We start from the raw sequence: 17,530 nt of genomic DNA, 5'->3' as shown, positions 1-17,530 counted from the left end.
TTTTTGCACAAATATTAAGTCAAGACAATATAAAATTAAAAAACAGAAAATTAATAAAATATGTAGATGATCTGCTCTTAACTTCAACAAATGCTAAAGTGTGCCAAGAGGATAGTAAACACATCCTCCTAAAAATACATAAAAGAGGGTACAAGATCTCTATGGTAAAGGTTCAGTGGTAGAATATTTGGGGTTCATTTTAACCCCTGGTGCCCATGCTGTTCCTCCTAAGTGCATTGAAAATATCCAAAAATTAAGTGTTCCTACCACTAAAAAGCAATTGAGGGTGATTCTTGGAGCAATAGGGTTTTGTTGGCAGTGGGTCCCTTGTTACAGGGAAATCACTAATCCCCTTGTATCACTTACAAAAAACTTGGTCCCTGAACCATTTAAATTAGAAATGGAACATCTAACAGCTCTTTCAAATTTAAAACAGGCTATCCTGTCTGCCCCTGCTCTAGGCATCTCAAATTATGATAAACCTTTTACCCTATATATGCATGAACAGAAAGGGGTAGTTTCAGGTGTTCTAACTCAACTTTTGGGACCTGCTCAATGCCGAGTGGACTATTATAAAGTTAAATTGGACCCAGTAACTCCCAGAGCACCACCATACCTTAGAGGAGTAGCTATGATATAGCTCATGTTATCAATTTCTCATTTGGGTTTCTCTATGAATATTTTTCCACACTGATTGCTTTCATGTTTGTCCCCTGGGTGGATTCTCTGATTGAATGTCTTTCCACACTGCTTACATTCATACCATTTCTCTCTAGTGTGGATTCTCTGATGCTGAGAAACACTCGGGTTGTGACTGAATGTCCTTCCACATCTCTTACATTCATAAGGTTTCTCCCCAGTGTGTATTCTCTGATGTGTAACAAGATGGAATCTCTGACTGAATGTCTTTCCACACTGCTTGCAATAATATGATGTCTCTCCGTTGTGGATTTTCTGATGTTGAGCAACACTGGAGATGAGGCTGAATGTCTTTCCACATTGCTTGCATTCATAAGATTTCTAAACAATGTGGTTTCTTTAATGTATAGCAACTTTGTTTCTCTGACTGTGTGTCTTTCCACATTGCTTCCATTCACTAGACTTTTCCTTAAAGTTCATGTTTTGATGTTCAGTATGGGATGAAATTTGAGATTCAACAGAGAATTCTCTCCAAGCTATATTATTAGGAATATCAGTCATCAGTCTTTACTGGTCTGTTTCTTCCACAGAAGGGCTCATGTCTGTTGGAGCTGCCTTAATTTCTGGTCTGATCTCTCTTTCTAAAAGAAACAAACAGTAAAACATACCTGCATAGTTACATATGCACACAAATAACCATATTTCCTTTCCTCCGTATGTCAGAACATAAACTTCTGTATATCCTATTTCCTCAGGTAAGAAGAAAAGTCTTCCAACTGAAATGGACAAAATCTATCCTTTGAAAATGCCATTACTTCAAAGCTAAAGAATTATTTAATTAAAAAACAGCCTCCCATATATGAACTCATCCTGTCTTTAAAACAAACCTGTGATGTTTTCCAGGCTTTCATTATTAAAATCCTATCTCAGACCATGACCTCAGAATGCTGGTGGAGTGACTTAACCCAAAGCCTGGCATACTTTGTTTACAGTAATAGACAATCCATTTGGCCTAGGCCCTAGGCCTTTTCCTACTATTTCCTCTTACTCTGTCTCTCTCCCTTCCCTTAATTCCTTCATTCACATTAATTAAAATCTCCATAAAAATCCAGCTAACAGGTATTTTCACATTTTGGGAATTTTCCCATGGTGACCACTTATTTTTAATAAAAATCAAGACACTAAAATTATCTTTACACTTTTGGCAATTCACAGTCTTGAAACCCATATTTTCGCGGTCACACTTTCTCTCTTCTCTGTTCCTCTCCCTCTCCTTCTATGAAACTCTCTGTCTTTACTTATACTTATAAATCTGGTAATAAGCCTCCAGACCGACTTTTAATTATAACACTATGGAACACATATCTCCCTTTTAAATCATGGCAAAAGTTTGTGTTCTAGCTGAGAGCTGTGTGGATCTGTGGAGGAGAAAAGAGGTGAGGTGAAAGTTCTTCCTTCTCAGAACTTAGAAGTGATATGTTCTAAAGAAAAATCTGAGAAAAGTTTGTGAGAATCTGTCCAGTGCAGTGGATTCTGGAAGGAAGAGAGTTCTACAGGATGCCTCAAAAGAGAACAAAGCTAAAGAAAAGATCTAGTTATTTTTTTTTTCTGCATGACTGAAACCAATTTGTTCTAGATGAATACCGGAGGAGGGTCCTAAAGAGATGGTCATTACAATATGAACTTGGATTGTTCTGGGATGCTTTCCAGCCAAGTGAAGGAGACTTGTCTGTTCTGATATTCAGGGTTTGAAGTTCCCCTTTGCAGGATGGGTCACAGCCAAATCCTTTCCTTTATGATTGCTTTAACTTGTATATGGCATATATTCCTTAATTATACTTTATTACACAAAAATAAAAATAACTGTGATAGAGAAGGGAGAATTACTTTGTTCAATCACAAAAATAATTTATTTGGGTTTTGTTCAAGTTGATTCATGAGAAAAAAATGTTGCCACTATCCTTATGAGGAAGAAATAATCTCAACATACACCTAGATCTCTAGAAACTTCAAAGAACAAGAGTCAAGGTAACGAGTTTAAAAGGCCTACATCTGACAGCCCATATAAAGGAGAAGCTGGCAAGATCTGAAAATACCCTGATACTCTGGAGAGGCTACTTCTATTTCCTACCTGCTCTATGCATAACATGTGTTTGGTCAATGTTCCTGGAATTAGATGTTTTTCTATTTCACTTCCTTTTGTGTAATTTGAATCTGTTACCCTAAAACTATGATCAATCCCCAGCAAAACTTCAATTCCCATCACCCTACTCACTTCCTGTTGTTACATGCTAACTTATACAGGATATAAATTGGGTGGAGTTCCATCTCAGGCCTTCTTTCCTTCCTGTTGGGTTTTGGTGAAGCAAGGATTTTGAACAGGTAGAAAAACTTAATCACGTGGTACTATTTTGTCAGAAAATAAACTTTATACAAAAAAAAATACTTGAAGTATTGGACGAATTAATTTGAATCCTATACTTTAGGATGAGATCATCAGGTACTTTAAGATCTAGTGTTCAGTTTCAAATGGGTGAGTTTGGGACTTCCCTCAGTGAGTTCTCATGTGACTGGAGCAGAGTTGGGAATCCCCCCCAAAACCCAGTAGACATCAGGAATGGGACAACTACTCAGGTGAAGTGATAACCAGCAAGACTCTGTGCGTGTCTGTGAGCATGAACGGCCACTCTTCCTGGAATTTATTCCTGGAATTGGATGTCAAGTTGAGAAACTAGAAGGATATGTAACACTTAGAAGCAGTCAATTTGATGTCATTGAATGTGCTCCACAAGTGTCATCTTTCTGGTTATGATCATCTTGTGTCACTGTTATAACAATGGAAAACATTGTTATAACAAAATTTGGCCATTATTTACTGGTTAGAGTGACATTAACTAATTTTTAGCTTAGTTTAGTCAAGAGAGTGACACAGGAGAGAGAGACAGAGAGAGAGAGAGAGAGAGAGAGAGAGAGAGAGAGAGAGAGAGAGAGAGAGAGAGAGAGAGAGAGAGGGAGGGAGATCTGGACATGCTGAGATCTGCCTCCCTTTCCAAAGGATGAAAGAGGTTTGTTGGCGCTAAACTCCAGAGCTCTCAGGGATTGCTCGCCACATGCCACAAGGCTGAAGCCTTGCTCTTGCTCCACTCCAAAGTCCCTTGGATGACTCTGACTCCCAGGTCTGCCTCTCTTCCAGAGGGCTCAGCTTTGAAGGCTCCTCCATCCTGCCAGCCAGGGCCATGGAGGTGCAGCTCTTTGGGTTCCTAACTGGAGCCTGACTTGTTAAGAACCTCCATCAAGGCTTCAGCCAAAGCTCCTTTCCAAAGGCAGTCAGCATTTCCCAGGGATGCTGGGGGTGCTTCTCCTTCAGCACAATTCCAAACTCAGACCAGAACCCAAGAAGCACAAGAAACTCCTTCCTCTTGTTTGACATGATGCACGTGCGCTGGCCAGAGACCCGAAAAACATTCCATGGCTGCCCAGTCAGCTGTAAACCTTAAAATTTCTTAGACTTATGAATATTGGAAATTGCCCCATTGGGATATTTCATATTGGAAAAAATTTCCTACTGCTAGTAAGAACTCTATTGGAATGTGAACCCCATTGGCATGGGAGGTTCCTCCTCCTCCCTTCTTAAGATTACTTTAGGACAGAAACCTTTTGCTGAACAATGGAAAGGGCTTTGACCTATGCTTAAGCACAGAACAGGAAGTTCTTTGAGTCATGATTGATTTTAGAATTGATACAATAGAGATACTTGGAATGACAGAACCAGGTCTTGGAAAATACAATCTCCACCCTACTCAGTCCTAACAGGATTTAGGAAGGGCTGCAGCATAGATCAAAATTTAATTATTCCAATCTCTACCCTACTCAGGGTAACAGCATTTAGGAAGAGCTTCAGCAAAGGATCAAGATTTAATTATTGAAAATATAACCTTCAACAGACATGTGCAAAGCCACAGGCCTCTGGGTGGTCCTGGGATAAGCTATAGCCACCATTGGCACAGGGAAGACATGGACAGTGATTGGTAGATGTGAGAACTGAGGGGAGGGAACTTGGATGGTTTCCTTAAAGAGAGAGGGGTCTGAGGACTGGGGGGTTGGTTGGAGAGGTGCTCTGAGAAGCTTACTCTGAAGGAAGCTGGAGGTGGAGGCCCCTGAGACTGTTTCTCCATTTTGGTCACGTGAGTAATAGGGACTGATCTCCTTTCTTTGCCCCAGCGATCTAAGGGCTTGGGCCTTTTGGCCCAGCCTAAACAGAAGGGGTATTTAAGCCCTATTCCCTTCTCTCCCCTTTCTCTCTCCCTCTCTCTCTCTATCTCTAATACCTTTATTCATCCTGTTTGTAATTAAACTCCATAAAAGGTTGACTGCTGACTTGAGTTTTCATTTAGGAATTACATAGCTGAATTCTTTGGCGACCTTAAATTAATATATATCAGTCTTTTAAAGTGATTTCCTTGTCACACTAAACAATGGAAAGGGTTTTGACCTATGCTTAAGCATAGAACAGGAAGTTCTTTGAGTCATGATTGATTTTAGAATTGATACAATAGAGATACTTGGAATGACAGAACCAGGTCTTGGAACTTACAATCTCCACCCTTCTCAGAGTAACAGGATTTAGGAAGGGCTGCAGCAAAGATCAAGATTTAATTATTTGAGTATATGACCTTCAACAGACATGTGCAAAGGGGGCAGACCTCTGGGTGGTCCTGGGTTAAGCTAGAGCCACCATGGCACAGGGGAGACATGGACAGTGATTGGTAGATGTGAGAACTGAGGGGAGGGGACTTAGATTATTGACTTAAAGATAGCGGGGTCTGAGGAGAGAGGAGGAGTTTTTGCTCTGAGAGTTTTTTGCTCTGAGAGGTTTTGCTCTGAGAAGTTTTGCTCTGAAGGAGTCTGAGAGGAGAGAGGTCCTGGAGGGAGAGCTCCTGGAGAGGTCTGAGAGGAGGGTTTGCTCTGAAGGAGGCTGGAGGTGGAGGCCCCTGAGACTGTTTCTCCATTTTGGTCACATGAGTGATAGGGACTGACCTCTTTTCTTTGCCTCAGCTATCTAAGGGCTTGGGCCTTTGGCCCAGCCTAAATAGAGGGGGTATTTAAGCCCTATTCCCTTCTCTCCCCCCTCTCTCTCTCTCTCTCTCTCTCTCTCTCTCTCTCTCTCTCTCTCTCTCTCTCTCTCTCTCTCTCATACCTTTCTTCCTCCTGTTAGTAATTAAAAATTCCATAAAAGGTTGACTGCTGACTTGAGTTTTCATTTAGGAATTACATAGCTGAATTCCTTGGCGACCTTAAATTAATATATATATCAGTCTTTTAAAGTGATTTTGATATCACACAGCCAAGGGGAAGGGCTGGCCAAAGGAGACATTAGTAATTATCCAAGGGACAGAAACAAGCAAAGAGTGTGTGGCTTCTGCAGGCATCTTTAGAGCACCTTCTGCAAAAAGATCCACTTTCTTTATTTGGGGTGTTGGTGAATTTCTTTTCCTGAAATTTTTCCAAAATTTTCCAAAAGACTTTAGATCTTAGATTTTAGGATAATTACACAACCCCCTACCCCCAGGAGGGTGTTGTCCAACACCAGAATCACCCCGGGATACATGACTGAGTTAAGAGATATATGAAACAATTGTAAAAAGGAACCCCCCCAAATCCCAAATACAAGAGCAAAAATTAAATTCCATATAAATACAAATAATAAAAACAATAAAGAAAAATATAAAAATCTTATGTGTATGAAATTGAGTTAAAAAAAAAAACCCAAATCAGGTCCTTGAATCATTAGTGAAAGGGAGAAATAAATAAATTTGGGGAAAATGCAAATTTGCACAGGAAGATACAGGATTTGGCTTGGAAGGCAAGGGAGAGGATATGCAGAAGATTTTGGAATTCTGTGAGAGTGTTGTAGGGCAGTAACTGACACCCAGGAGTAGGGAGTGGGAGAGCAGTAAGATAGTCACAGCTGTTGGATTTAGCTTTCCCTCTAATCCACATTTCTATTCTCCTCCTTGGATCCTGTGTCCCTGTAAGATCCCAGCCAGCAATTCCTTCATTCTAGAGACATCTTTTGAACTCCTGAGAAGATTGCAATTACTGTCTTGACTACTTCAGTCTGCTCATTTATCTCTGTTAACCTCAACCTGAATTTTTTGAGACTTGATCAGTCTGGTCACTAGATTCTGGATCCAGCTACTACATCTGCTAATTCATCAAAGCCTAAATTGGATGGACTCAGACTAGGCAGGTAGATAGGAAGGTTGGAAAAGTAGACAAAGAGGAAGTTAGTGAAGCCCCAGCTTTGCTGGAGACTGAAGATGCCCTTGCTTGCAGGTCAGAGGGTTCTGGGTCACCTAAAGTTTTAAAAGCTTAGGGAACTTCCCAGCCCACCATCTTTACCCAAATCCTAGTTATTAACTTTAATAAACCTGTGTTGCTAAGAGCAAGAAAATCAGATCTGCATTTCCCTGAGCTCCAGGCCAGAGGGTAGCCATCTGACCCTTAGGCCAAGGAGAAGCAGCTACAACAATCTGCTACAGTATCAACTTTATTTAAGGATCAATAAACCATCTTTCAGTAGCAAGGTCTAATTAAGTGATTTATGTCCCACAAGCCTGTAGGATAATTGCAGCAATATAGCACTTTACCCATTGGCAGCCAGGACTACAGAAAATTGCCAAACTAAAAGAGAGAAGGGACTAGGTTTCAGTAGCAAATGAGAAAAATTATTCCCTTCTTGATTTTACCTTCACTGTCCAGAATAGGTGAGCCAGAATAGCAGCCAAAGTGGGATGCTTGATAGAAGTGTGGCACAGGGAAGACCTGCATCTCACGTATGTCAAACAACCACAACCTCAAACCCCAAACAAGTTCAAGTCCCCTGTCTTGGCACAGAATCTCATCAATCCCACTGGTATTTATTGGTCTCCTTGACCTTTGTGCTCCTAGGCACTGTGCAGGTTAACTTTGTTAACCTTGATACTTTGCAGTGGCTCTTTTTCCTTCCCTTCTGTAACTGTGAAAAATGTGGTTTCCAGGACTGTGAATGTTAAAAACTGTAAAGATAATTTTTAGTGTTTTGACTTAAACCTAAAATAAGTGGTCGCCATGGGAAATTCCCAAATATGAAAATACCCAAGTCAGCTGGGGATTTATGGAGATTTTAATTAATAAAGAAAGAAGGAATTAAGGGAAGGAGAGAGAGAGAGAGAGAGAGAGAGAGAGAGAGAGAGAGAGAGAGAGAGAGAGAGAGAGAGAGAGAGAGAGAGAGAGAGAGAGAGAGAGAGAGAGAGAGAGAGAGAGAGAGAGAGAGATTTATGGAGATTTTAATTAATAAAGAAAGAAGGAATTAAGGGAAGGAGAGAGAGAAAGAGAGAGAGAGAGAGAGAGAGAGAGAGAGAGAGAGAGAGAGAGAGAGAGAGAGAGAGAGAGAGAAAGAGAGAGAGAGAGAATAGTAGAAAGGGCCTAGGCCTGAGCCTAAGGGAGAGCAAGTCAGTCTTTATAACTCACCACAAGATTGTCTCAAGCAAGCTCCAGTCCTCCACTGAACTCCTGAACTCCCCAACTGAGTTCAATCCTTCTCCTTTTGAAGAAATTTTCTCTTATGTCACCTCCCGTAAATTTTCATATCTACTAATCACAGTAGATACTTTTCCCCCAGGACTGCTCATTCCTAGTTCTTATCTTCTTTTGTCCTCACCTTCTCTGATTAGATAAAATCCTGAGTACTTCAAACCTCTTTTGTTAAGCTTGCCTTTTGTAAGTTGCTTGATCTTTTAGTGATTAATTTAACCTTTATAGGTATTTAGCACCTTTTTGTATTAGATCTAAAAATAGACCTAGCTTAAGGTTTTAGTTTTACTATAAGTATGAGTTAGGGATTTTTTATTATTCAATCAGGAGTTTTCAACTTTATCTTCCCCTAAGGCACTGTCTGAGTAGGGTGGAGTAATTTTAAAAGTTCTCAATACATTCCTGATCAAGTACATTCATTGTTAAAAATGGGGAATAGCTTAATCAAATCTTCTGAAGTAGTCTGAGTAGTTTTAAGATTCACACTTCTCCTGGAACCAGACACAGTTATTAAACAAAGTCCCTTAACATTTATCAATTTATGACAGGTATCCTTAGTCTAAAGCTTTGGGGTATGCATAGTTATTAGGGCTAATAGATACTGTAAACTTATCCTTTAAGTCAAAAACATTAAAAATGATTCCATGTAATTCAAGTACTACAAAGGATGGGAAAAAATTTTAAAATCAAATATGCTATTACAAATATGAAGAAAAAATAATTTAAAAATCACAGTTTCATAGTTGGCATTCCACGTGACAATGTGTTTGCCAAGCAGCGGCAAAACACAAGGGTTTCTCAATGAAAAATGAGATCTATTTTTGTTTTAACTTGGTCATGATCCACAGTGTGAGTGTACATGACTTTTTCACCAAATAAAAGCCTTTCAAAAAACAGTAGTGCTGTTTTTTAATGCACATTTTAATGCAGATTCTAAGAAGTACCAAAATCACCAAAATTATAAGAGCCCATTTTAGGAAAACTGCAAACAAACCCACTATCATTAGGATTCACATGAGTCTCTATAGCCACTTGCTGTGTGTTATTTAAAAACTTTGAAACTCATGGATATTTGTCACAAGTTTTCAAAATATGGGCAATCTTTCAACATCAGTTAAAATATTTCTAACAGAGTCTATTACTGCCATCATTTCAAAATTTGGCACAACTGCCCAGAAAAACACAAACTTCTACTACTGTTGATGAAAACCTTTGGTTCTAAAATGTCACAAAGAAGCTAGATTATTCTGGTGGAAGGGTAAAATAAGCTGAAGAGTTACAAATATTAAAAAAAAACATTTCGAACGTACTAGGCTTCACAGGAAAAATCATTCCCATCTCCTAGATGAGGTAACTAAGCCTCTTGGGAAACCTCCCTCCCTCTAATATGAGACTGTGTCAAGGAAGTTCCTTCCCTCACCCTCCTGAGCAGCTTGACCTGTCCATCAACATTCCTCACATAACACAGTTATACCAGATATCGTGTCCATGTACATGTTGTATGTCAACACAAGTGAGATATCAGTGATGGACCAGGGCTTTGGGCTTGAGCTTTAGACCGTGGGAAGAGAGCAGGCAGGAAGGTAAGGGGAAAGGAGGAAGAGACTGGCAGGCTAGGCAACATATGGTCAGGTTACTTAGAGGAATGATGAGATTTAAAATGATGATTGTCTACCCTTTCTAATAAACTTTTATAAACTATGTATCTGGGTAGAAATATGAATTCAATTCATACAACTGTAACAGCATAAAAGTACTGTCTCCAATATATCCCACCCCTTTCAATGTGGAACCAAGAGGAAAAACAGTAGAAAATCACTCAAAATGTCTCATCCATTACAGTTTCAGTAAATATGGAGATGGGAAAATACAAGAGTATCATTGCACTCTATTTCAACTACAAATGGACCCTTACCTCTTGTCACAAACAACTGAGGCAATTGATCAGTCAGAGGTAGGGATGCTAGTAAATATCTGAAAAATCACTTCTGAAGACCCATTAAAATCAACTGAGATTTTTAGCTCCTTAAATTCACCAAAGGTTACTGATACAGGTTATAACCAGTTTGATGGAGTCTATACATCATCACCTATGTGACAATTAACAAAGGTAAAAAGGAGCAAAAGGCCTTTTGGGCAACATGTGACCTCCTTGTGTAGCAAGCTATGATAATGTCTCATTACTGAGGGCTGGAATTGTTGCCCAGGACAAAACAGCTCTGCAATGGGTCTGGTGACACACCCAGCAGGTATGGAAAAGTTTGTCCAACTTGCTTATAGACTTTTATAATGATATCATCCCCAGTCCAATCAAAAGGAGTGGTTACAAATAAAGAAAATGTAACATAACATATAGCAAAGGGCCAAAACACAGTGATTATAAGTGACATAGTATAATGGAATGTGATAGATTAGATTAATATGTGAGCTTAAAATTAAATTTTTAAATTAATCGGCAAATATAATAAATGTGACAAGATACAGTCATTTGGTGTCAATAGAAGGTACCCATATGAGCAATGAATCCAAAAGCTATTTTCTTTAATTTCAATACCTTATGGAGTGGTTAACAGTACTTGAAACAGACATCCAAAGGTAGGCTGAGTTCCTCTAGAGTCATAAATCCTGAATATAAAGAGCAATACAAATGTCCCACCCCCACCCCCAGTAATGATGTGTATGCAGGAGAAAAAGATTCAGCCTGTATGGGGGAATGTCCAAAAAGCATCTCAAATGGTAAGATGTGTAGATCTTCCCTGGAGGGGAGAATCTAAGGCCATCTCAAGTAAATCTCAGTGCACAATTTTCAAATAATATTTTTAAGATTACCATTAATTCATGGCCTGAGACCTTGGGGTGATAGGGTGCATGGAATTGGGGAGTGATCCCCAAACAAGAATGAACCTGAAACAAAACAGAATCAGTAAAATTAGTTCCCCTGTCTGAATCAAATCATGCTGTTGTGCCAAAGCAAGGGATGATCTCCCTTAAGAGCATCTTAGCAACAAATACTACTGTGTTCAGACAAAATGTATAATGTCCAGCCTTAGGCATGGTAATAAAGTCAATTTGTAAATACTCTTAAATTGGAGCCAATCTAAGATAAAAGATCTAAGTGCACTCCATAAAAAGGTTGATAACTCAGAGTCTGAGAATGATCCCTCTCCCTCCCTTTCCTTAGGCCTTTCATAGTAAGACATGCTTTTGCTGGCAAAGACATGTTGTTGTTGACTTCCATAAACTTCAGATGGTGCTTGAATTATTATCTTACCCCAAGTGCCTACCTACATTTCTTGGAACCATTATCCTACCCTAATTTCCTGGAATCCTTATTCTACACCAGGTGTCATCTCTACCATCCTTGTTGCAATTTCCCAAGGTCTTTTTCTCAACGGCATTCTTTCATTTTCTGAGATCTGTATCTTTAAAAGTTGTTAGCAGCTTGCAATACTTATATTCACCTGCCATCAGCAATGTGAAACCCTTGACTCCAACCTTTGTAACCTCTCATTTTTCCTCACCATTACATGGGGAACTGTGGTCCCAGTCCTATCCCTTGGGGGGCTTTTACACCCACCAAAAGCTTTGTTAAGAAAATCATATTGAATGGGAGAAGCTGCATACACTTTAAAAACTATGATGTTTTGCAAGCCAACCTGCAGACTGCAAAGCGAAGGGTTCCTCCTGACAAGAGTGTGTTACACTTAAAAGAGTGGTTGCCATAAACTGTGACCATGGAAATATGGTTTCAAATAAAAAATAGTGGTTGCCATGGGAAAATTCCCAAATATTAAATATACCCAAGTCAGCTGGGTTTTATGGAGATTTTAATTAATATAAATTAAGGAATTAAGGAAAGGGGGAAAGAGAGTAAGAGGAAATAATGAGAAAAGGGCTAGGCCACCCTAGGCTTAAGCCTTACGAGAGAGATCAGTCAGTCTTTTATCACTCACCACAAGATCCTTCTAAGCAAAACTCTAGTGTTCAGAGAGACCCTCCAGTATAGCTCAGGAAGCTCCACTTCAGCTTCCAAGGTTGAATTCCATTTCAGCCACTGAGACAGAGACCAGCCTCCAATTCAGCTCCATAGATGAATTAAGTTGAGAGGCCTTCTGACCTCCTTTTAAAGAGAATTTTCTCCTATGTCACCTCCCCTAAGTTTTCACATCTACCAATCACAGTAGACGTTTTCTCAAGACTGACCATTCTTAATTCACGTCTTTAGTTCTCAACTTCTCTGGGTAGACTAAAACTTCACACCTCTTTTGTTAAGCTTGTCCCTTGCAAGTTTTCAAGTTGCCTGACCTGTTAGTGATTAATTTGACCTTCATAGGTACTTAGCACCCTTTTGTATTAGATCTAAAAATAGACCTAGCTTAAGGATTTGGCCTCCCTATAAGTATGGGTTAAGTACTTTTTCATTGTTCAGTAAGGAGTTTTACAACTTTATCTTCCCCTTAAGGTATACCTAAATATGGGTGGAATAATTTTAAAGTTCTCACATTCCTGATCAAGTATCTTCACTGTTTAAAATGGGTTTAGCTTAATCAAATCTTCTGAAGTAGAGCCTGAGAGTTTTTAAGATTCACAAGTCTGAGAAATTTTTAAGATTCATATGTGGCAACTGAGGCGAAATAATGATGAATGGGAGATAGCTTTCATATTCAATCTGCAGTACAGATTTCACAGGATCAACTTCTCTGCCTTGGCTGAGGCTTAGGTTTATTTTATACCTTCACGATCACACATCTACTTGGCACACTATTTCATTCTCTACAGACATGTTTCCATAGAACCTAACAACAGACACGAAGCCCAAGGAGATAGTCAACAAAACATTATTGCTAAGTGCAGGGTCAGAGGGTAGAATCAACATGACACAGGTTTTCCAGAAGGTTTTATGCCTAGAAAAGAGAGTCCTATCTAAGTGGGTATATAAGAATCCTTAGGTTTAATTTGTAGATGGGATGTCATGGTAACATTCAGGGGGGGACAAAGGGGGACATCTGTATTAACCCTGCAAGCATGTTGCTATCATCTATTTTTCCTGGGGCTAAGTAAGAATAATAGTCATAGCAATTCTAATAATAAGGGGATGTTAATAAGGAAAGCCACTTAGAGGCATTTCAGTGGGTGTTCCCATCATTCCTGGGGGCTGCTTTGCAGTCCCTAGTTTCCACATGTGAACATGTAAAACAGGGTGGTCTTTGATGGCTCCTGACAATGGTGGTTATACCAGGGGGCTATCCATACCTTTGTAACTGAGTCTACAGTACTCTGAATGCCAAAGTGACCATTCTTATGAAAAGATAAGCATATTTGGTGATAAATACTTCTTGGCAGTAGGGGTTTTCCCCATACCCCATTGATTTTTCTTGCTTTAAACCTTTGTTTCCATTTTTCCACTTTCTGTTCATAAGAGATAAATTTGAGTCATTAGTAGGTGTCAAAGTCAACATCAATTCAGGACCTTCTAAGGCAGAGATCTTTACTGCAATATCTGCCTAGTTTTTCCCTCTAGCGTCAGGGTCAGTTCCAGCTATAAGGGCAGAGCAATGAATTATAGCTGGAGTTTCAGGTAGTTGGAGAGCAGAAAACCCTTCATTAATGATCTCTGCATCTTTGATACACTTTCCAGCAGGGGTTTCTATTTGGAGGACTCCCATATTAACTGAGACACTTGGATAACCAGAAAGATTCAAAGGACTTTCACTATTCTTTTCTCTCCATTCAGAAGAGCAGGCCACACCCCCATAGACTGAAACTCCTGCTGGTAGCCATCTCATCTCCTTGGGATACAGGCTTCCTAATAAATCCAACCTTAAGCCATGGTTATGTGAGGGATACTCTGCTTGCCCCTTCTTCCCTATTCAAAATCCCTTCACTATCACATTCCACCATCACTACTTGTCTCTGGCTCTCATTAAAATGATTGCTGCCACCTTCTGAATACCAATCCTGATCTTTCTATGGAGTACCCAAAGAATGTCACATTCCCCCCAATCCCTATTTAAGAAATTAGGAATTCATATGTGGCCTGTGATAAAGGCAGTATAACTAACCTCTAACCAAGAGCTGGAGGCAGGAATATAGGACACCTGAACATGTACAGCAGATGGGTGAAGGAAAAGTTGACTCAATGATAAAACTGGGGATGCTGCCAAGTGGCATTTGGGATATGAATGTGAGTGCCTATAGCCAGTAGCTAGTTCTAGTAGGAAAGCCATGTTCCTGATTGCCACAGATGCTCACCATGAGGTAAGAAGGGGAGAATGAGGCTCAAAGGAAAGAGGAGCAAGCAGAAGTCTAGTGCTTTCTGGATTCCTGGTCTAGACTTACCTGGGACTTGTACATGAAGAGTTGGTTTACAAAAGGTAGAATGATCTCCACTCCTCAGAGTCCTGCTGACAGCCAGCCCACTCTGGGTGGATTTTCCCAGACCTAAGAACCCCATTGCCCAGCCCCTTTCCTCCAATGGTACCCTGGTTCAGGACCTCAAGAGTCTGCCAGTTTCTACTTGACAAGCCCTGCCCTTCCTCATACAGAACCCTTTAACCACATTCCAGACTTTTTTCCTTCTCTGCTATTCTCTCCAACATCTAACCCTCACCTAAGCTAAGGCTGGGGGAACCTGGGGGATTTAAAACTGGTTCAGAAAAGGATTATCTCCTTTAGGAAACCAAACAATTTTATTTGACCAAGCCTGAGATCTGTGGAAGATGCAGCCTTTTCTGGTTGAGTGGGAGGCAGGTTAGTGGGTGGTGGATGGTGCCCTGAGCTGATCTGCTCTAGTGTCTATTTTGAATTCCTCTAGAAACCTTAAAAAGGAGAAGTGAGGCTCCTCCCCAAAGTGGTCGCCATAATATAAGAACCAAAACTAGGATTATGGTACTTGAGTTCCATACTTTATTAGAATTTATTTGGATAGCTAGAGAACTAAAGAAAAAGGTCTTTTAGACATGTGAATACTCTCCACATGGCTCTCTCAGTCACTTTTTTTCATCAGTTCCTCCATAAATAGTCCCTACTTCCTTGTCTTCAATATTTTTTCTCCCTCTCCCTTTCAGGCCCAGTCAATCACATCCTATTCAATCTCAGTCACATAACCCACATTAGGTGATGTCACTAATATCAGAGGGATGCAGGTAAGACACCATGTGTGATTCAGGGAGGGGGTTCCCTTTACAGAATTAGGCATCTTATTTTAAAGCAGATGACAACTTCTTGTTTTCTCTTTTAACCTTGTTTGTATTGGTTTTGTTTGTACAGTTTTGAAATGAAGATAAAAATCCATGATGTCGCTCATGCTATCCATTTCTCATTTGATCATAATTTCTTCCCTTATCAACAAATTGAACTAATAGGTAAACTAGTCTATGCTCCCTTGATTTGCTTATGGCACCATACATTAGGTCTAAAACATTCCTATTTGGATCTAATATGAGTAGAGCTTATGACATACTGGTGAATTTTCTGATTTTGAACAAGATACAAGCTCTGTGTGAAAGTATGAGGTTTTATCTGATATAGAGCAAGAGTGTTTCTCCATGTGAATGGTTTTCCACAAGGATTGCATTCAAAATGATTCTCACCAGAGTGGATTTAGTGATGTATAGTAACTCTGGGCATTAGTGTGGATATCTTTCAAAACTGCTTTTATTTATAAAGCTTCTCCCCCGTGTGGATTCTCTGGTGTACAGCAAGTTCGGATCTCTGACTGAATGTCTTTAAACATTGCTTGCATGTATAAGAATTATCCCCAGTGTGGACTTTTTGATGTTTAACAAGATGGGATCTCTGACTGAATGTCTTTATACATTGCTTGCATCCATAAGGTCTCTCTCCAGTGTGAATTCTCTTATGTTGAATAAGACTAGAGCTCTTGATGAATGTCTTTCCACAATAATTGCATTCATAAGGTTTTTCACCAGTGTGGATTCTCTGATGTACAACAAGATGGGATCTCTCACTGAATGTCTTCCCACATTGCGTGCATTCATGAGGTTTCTTCCCAGTATGGGTTCTGTGATGTATAGCAAGACTGGCACTGTAACTGAATGTCTTTCCACATAACTTGCATTCATAAGGTTTCTCTCCAGTGTGGATTCTCTGATGTACAGCAAGTTTGGAGCTCTGACTGAATGTCTTTCCACACTGCTTGCATTCATAAGGTTTCTCTCCAGTGTGAATTCTCTTATGCTGAGAAAGGCTAGAGCTATGAATGAATGTCTTTCCACATTGTTTGCATTCGTGAGGTTTCTCTCCAGTGTGAATTCTCTTATGCTGAAGAAAACTAGAGTTCTGGGTGAATGTCTTTCCACAATGTTGGCACTCATAAGGTTTCTCCCCAGTGTGGATTCTCTGATGTACAACAAGATGAAAGCTCTCACTGAATGTCTTTCCACAATGTTGGCATTCATAAGGTTTCTCCCCAGTATGGATTCTCTGATGTTTAACATGATGGGATCTCTGACTGAATGTCTTTCCACATTGTTTGCATTCATAAGGTTTCTCCCCAGTGTGGTTTCTCTGATGTATAGCAAGACTGGATCTCTGACTGAATGTCTTTCCACATTGTTTGCATTCATAAGGTTTCTCTCCAGTGTGGATTCTCTGATGTTTACCATGATGGGATCTCTGGCTGAATGTCTTTCCACATTGTTTACATTCATATGGTTTCTCCCCAGTGTGGATTCTCTGATGTATAGCAAGACTGGATCTCTGACTGAATGTCTTTCCACATTGCTTGCAGTCATAAGGTTTCTCCCCAGTGTGGATTCTCTGATGTTTAACATGATGGGATTGTTGACTGAATGTCTTCCCACACTGTTTGCATTCATAAGGTTTCTCTCCAGTGTGAATTCTCTGATGTACAGTAAGACTTGATCTGTGATTGAATGTTTTCCCACATTGCTTGCATTCAAAAAGTTTCCCCTCAATTTGCATGCTCTTATGTTTAGCAAGTTTGTGTCTCTGTCTGAATCTCTTTCCACACTGCTTCCATTCACCAGACTTTTCCTCAGAGTACATTTTTTGATGTCCCATATGGGATGAATTTTGAGATTCCACACAAAATTCTCTCCAAGCTATGTTATTTGGAACATCACTAATGAGTATTTGCTGGTCTGTTTCTTCCACAGAAGGGCTCATGTCTTTTGGCTTTGCCTGCATTTCTGGTCTGATCTCTCCTTCTAAAAGAAACAAACAGTAAAACATACCTGCATAGTCACATATGCACACAAATAACCATATCTCATTTCCTCCACTGTCAGAACATAAACTGCTTTATATTCTATTTCCTCAGGTAAGAAAAAAA

At 39.8% G+C, this 17,530-nt stretch overlaps 1 protein-coding gene across 13 annotated transcripts in view; it reads right to left on the bottom strand.

Moving 5' to 3' along the window:
* The window catches only part of LOC100026020 (zinc finger protein OZF-like), a 515,718-nt gene that overhangs the window by 463,470 nt on the left and 34,718 nt on the right, over window positions 1-17,530 (bottom strand). For 3 of the 13 annotated variants that reach the window (XM_056814505.1, XM_056814504.1, XM_056814506.1), the window contains one exon: window positions 15,098-17,405. The exons of the other annotated variants lie outside the window; for them this stretch is intronic. In XM_056814505.1, the coding sequence (XP_056670483.1) occupies window positions 15,871-17,405 (1,535 nt within the window). In that variant the 3' untranslated portion in view covers window positions 15,098-15,870. Of the gene's footprint in view, window positions 1-15,097; window positions 17,406-17,530 lie in introns of those variants that run through there. 13 annotated transcript variants of the gene reach the window in all.

Source organism: Monodelphis domestica, chromosome 2, assembly GCF_027887165.1.
Source record: "Monodelphis domestica isolate mMonDom1 chromosome 2, mMonDom1.pri, whole genome shotgun sequence".
Lineage (NCBI taxonomy): Eukaryota > Metazoa > Chordata > Mammalia > Didelphimorphia > Didelphidae > Monodelphis > Monodelphis domestica.
Note: the sequence above shows the minus strand (reverse complement) of the source record. Positions and strands in the feature narration are given on the sequence as shown.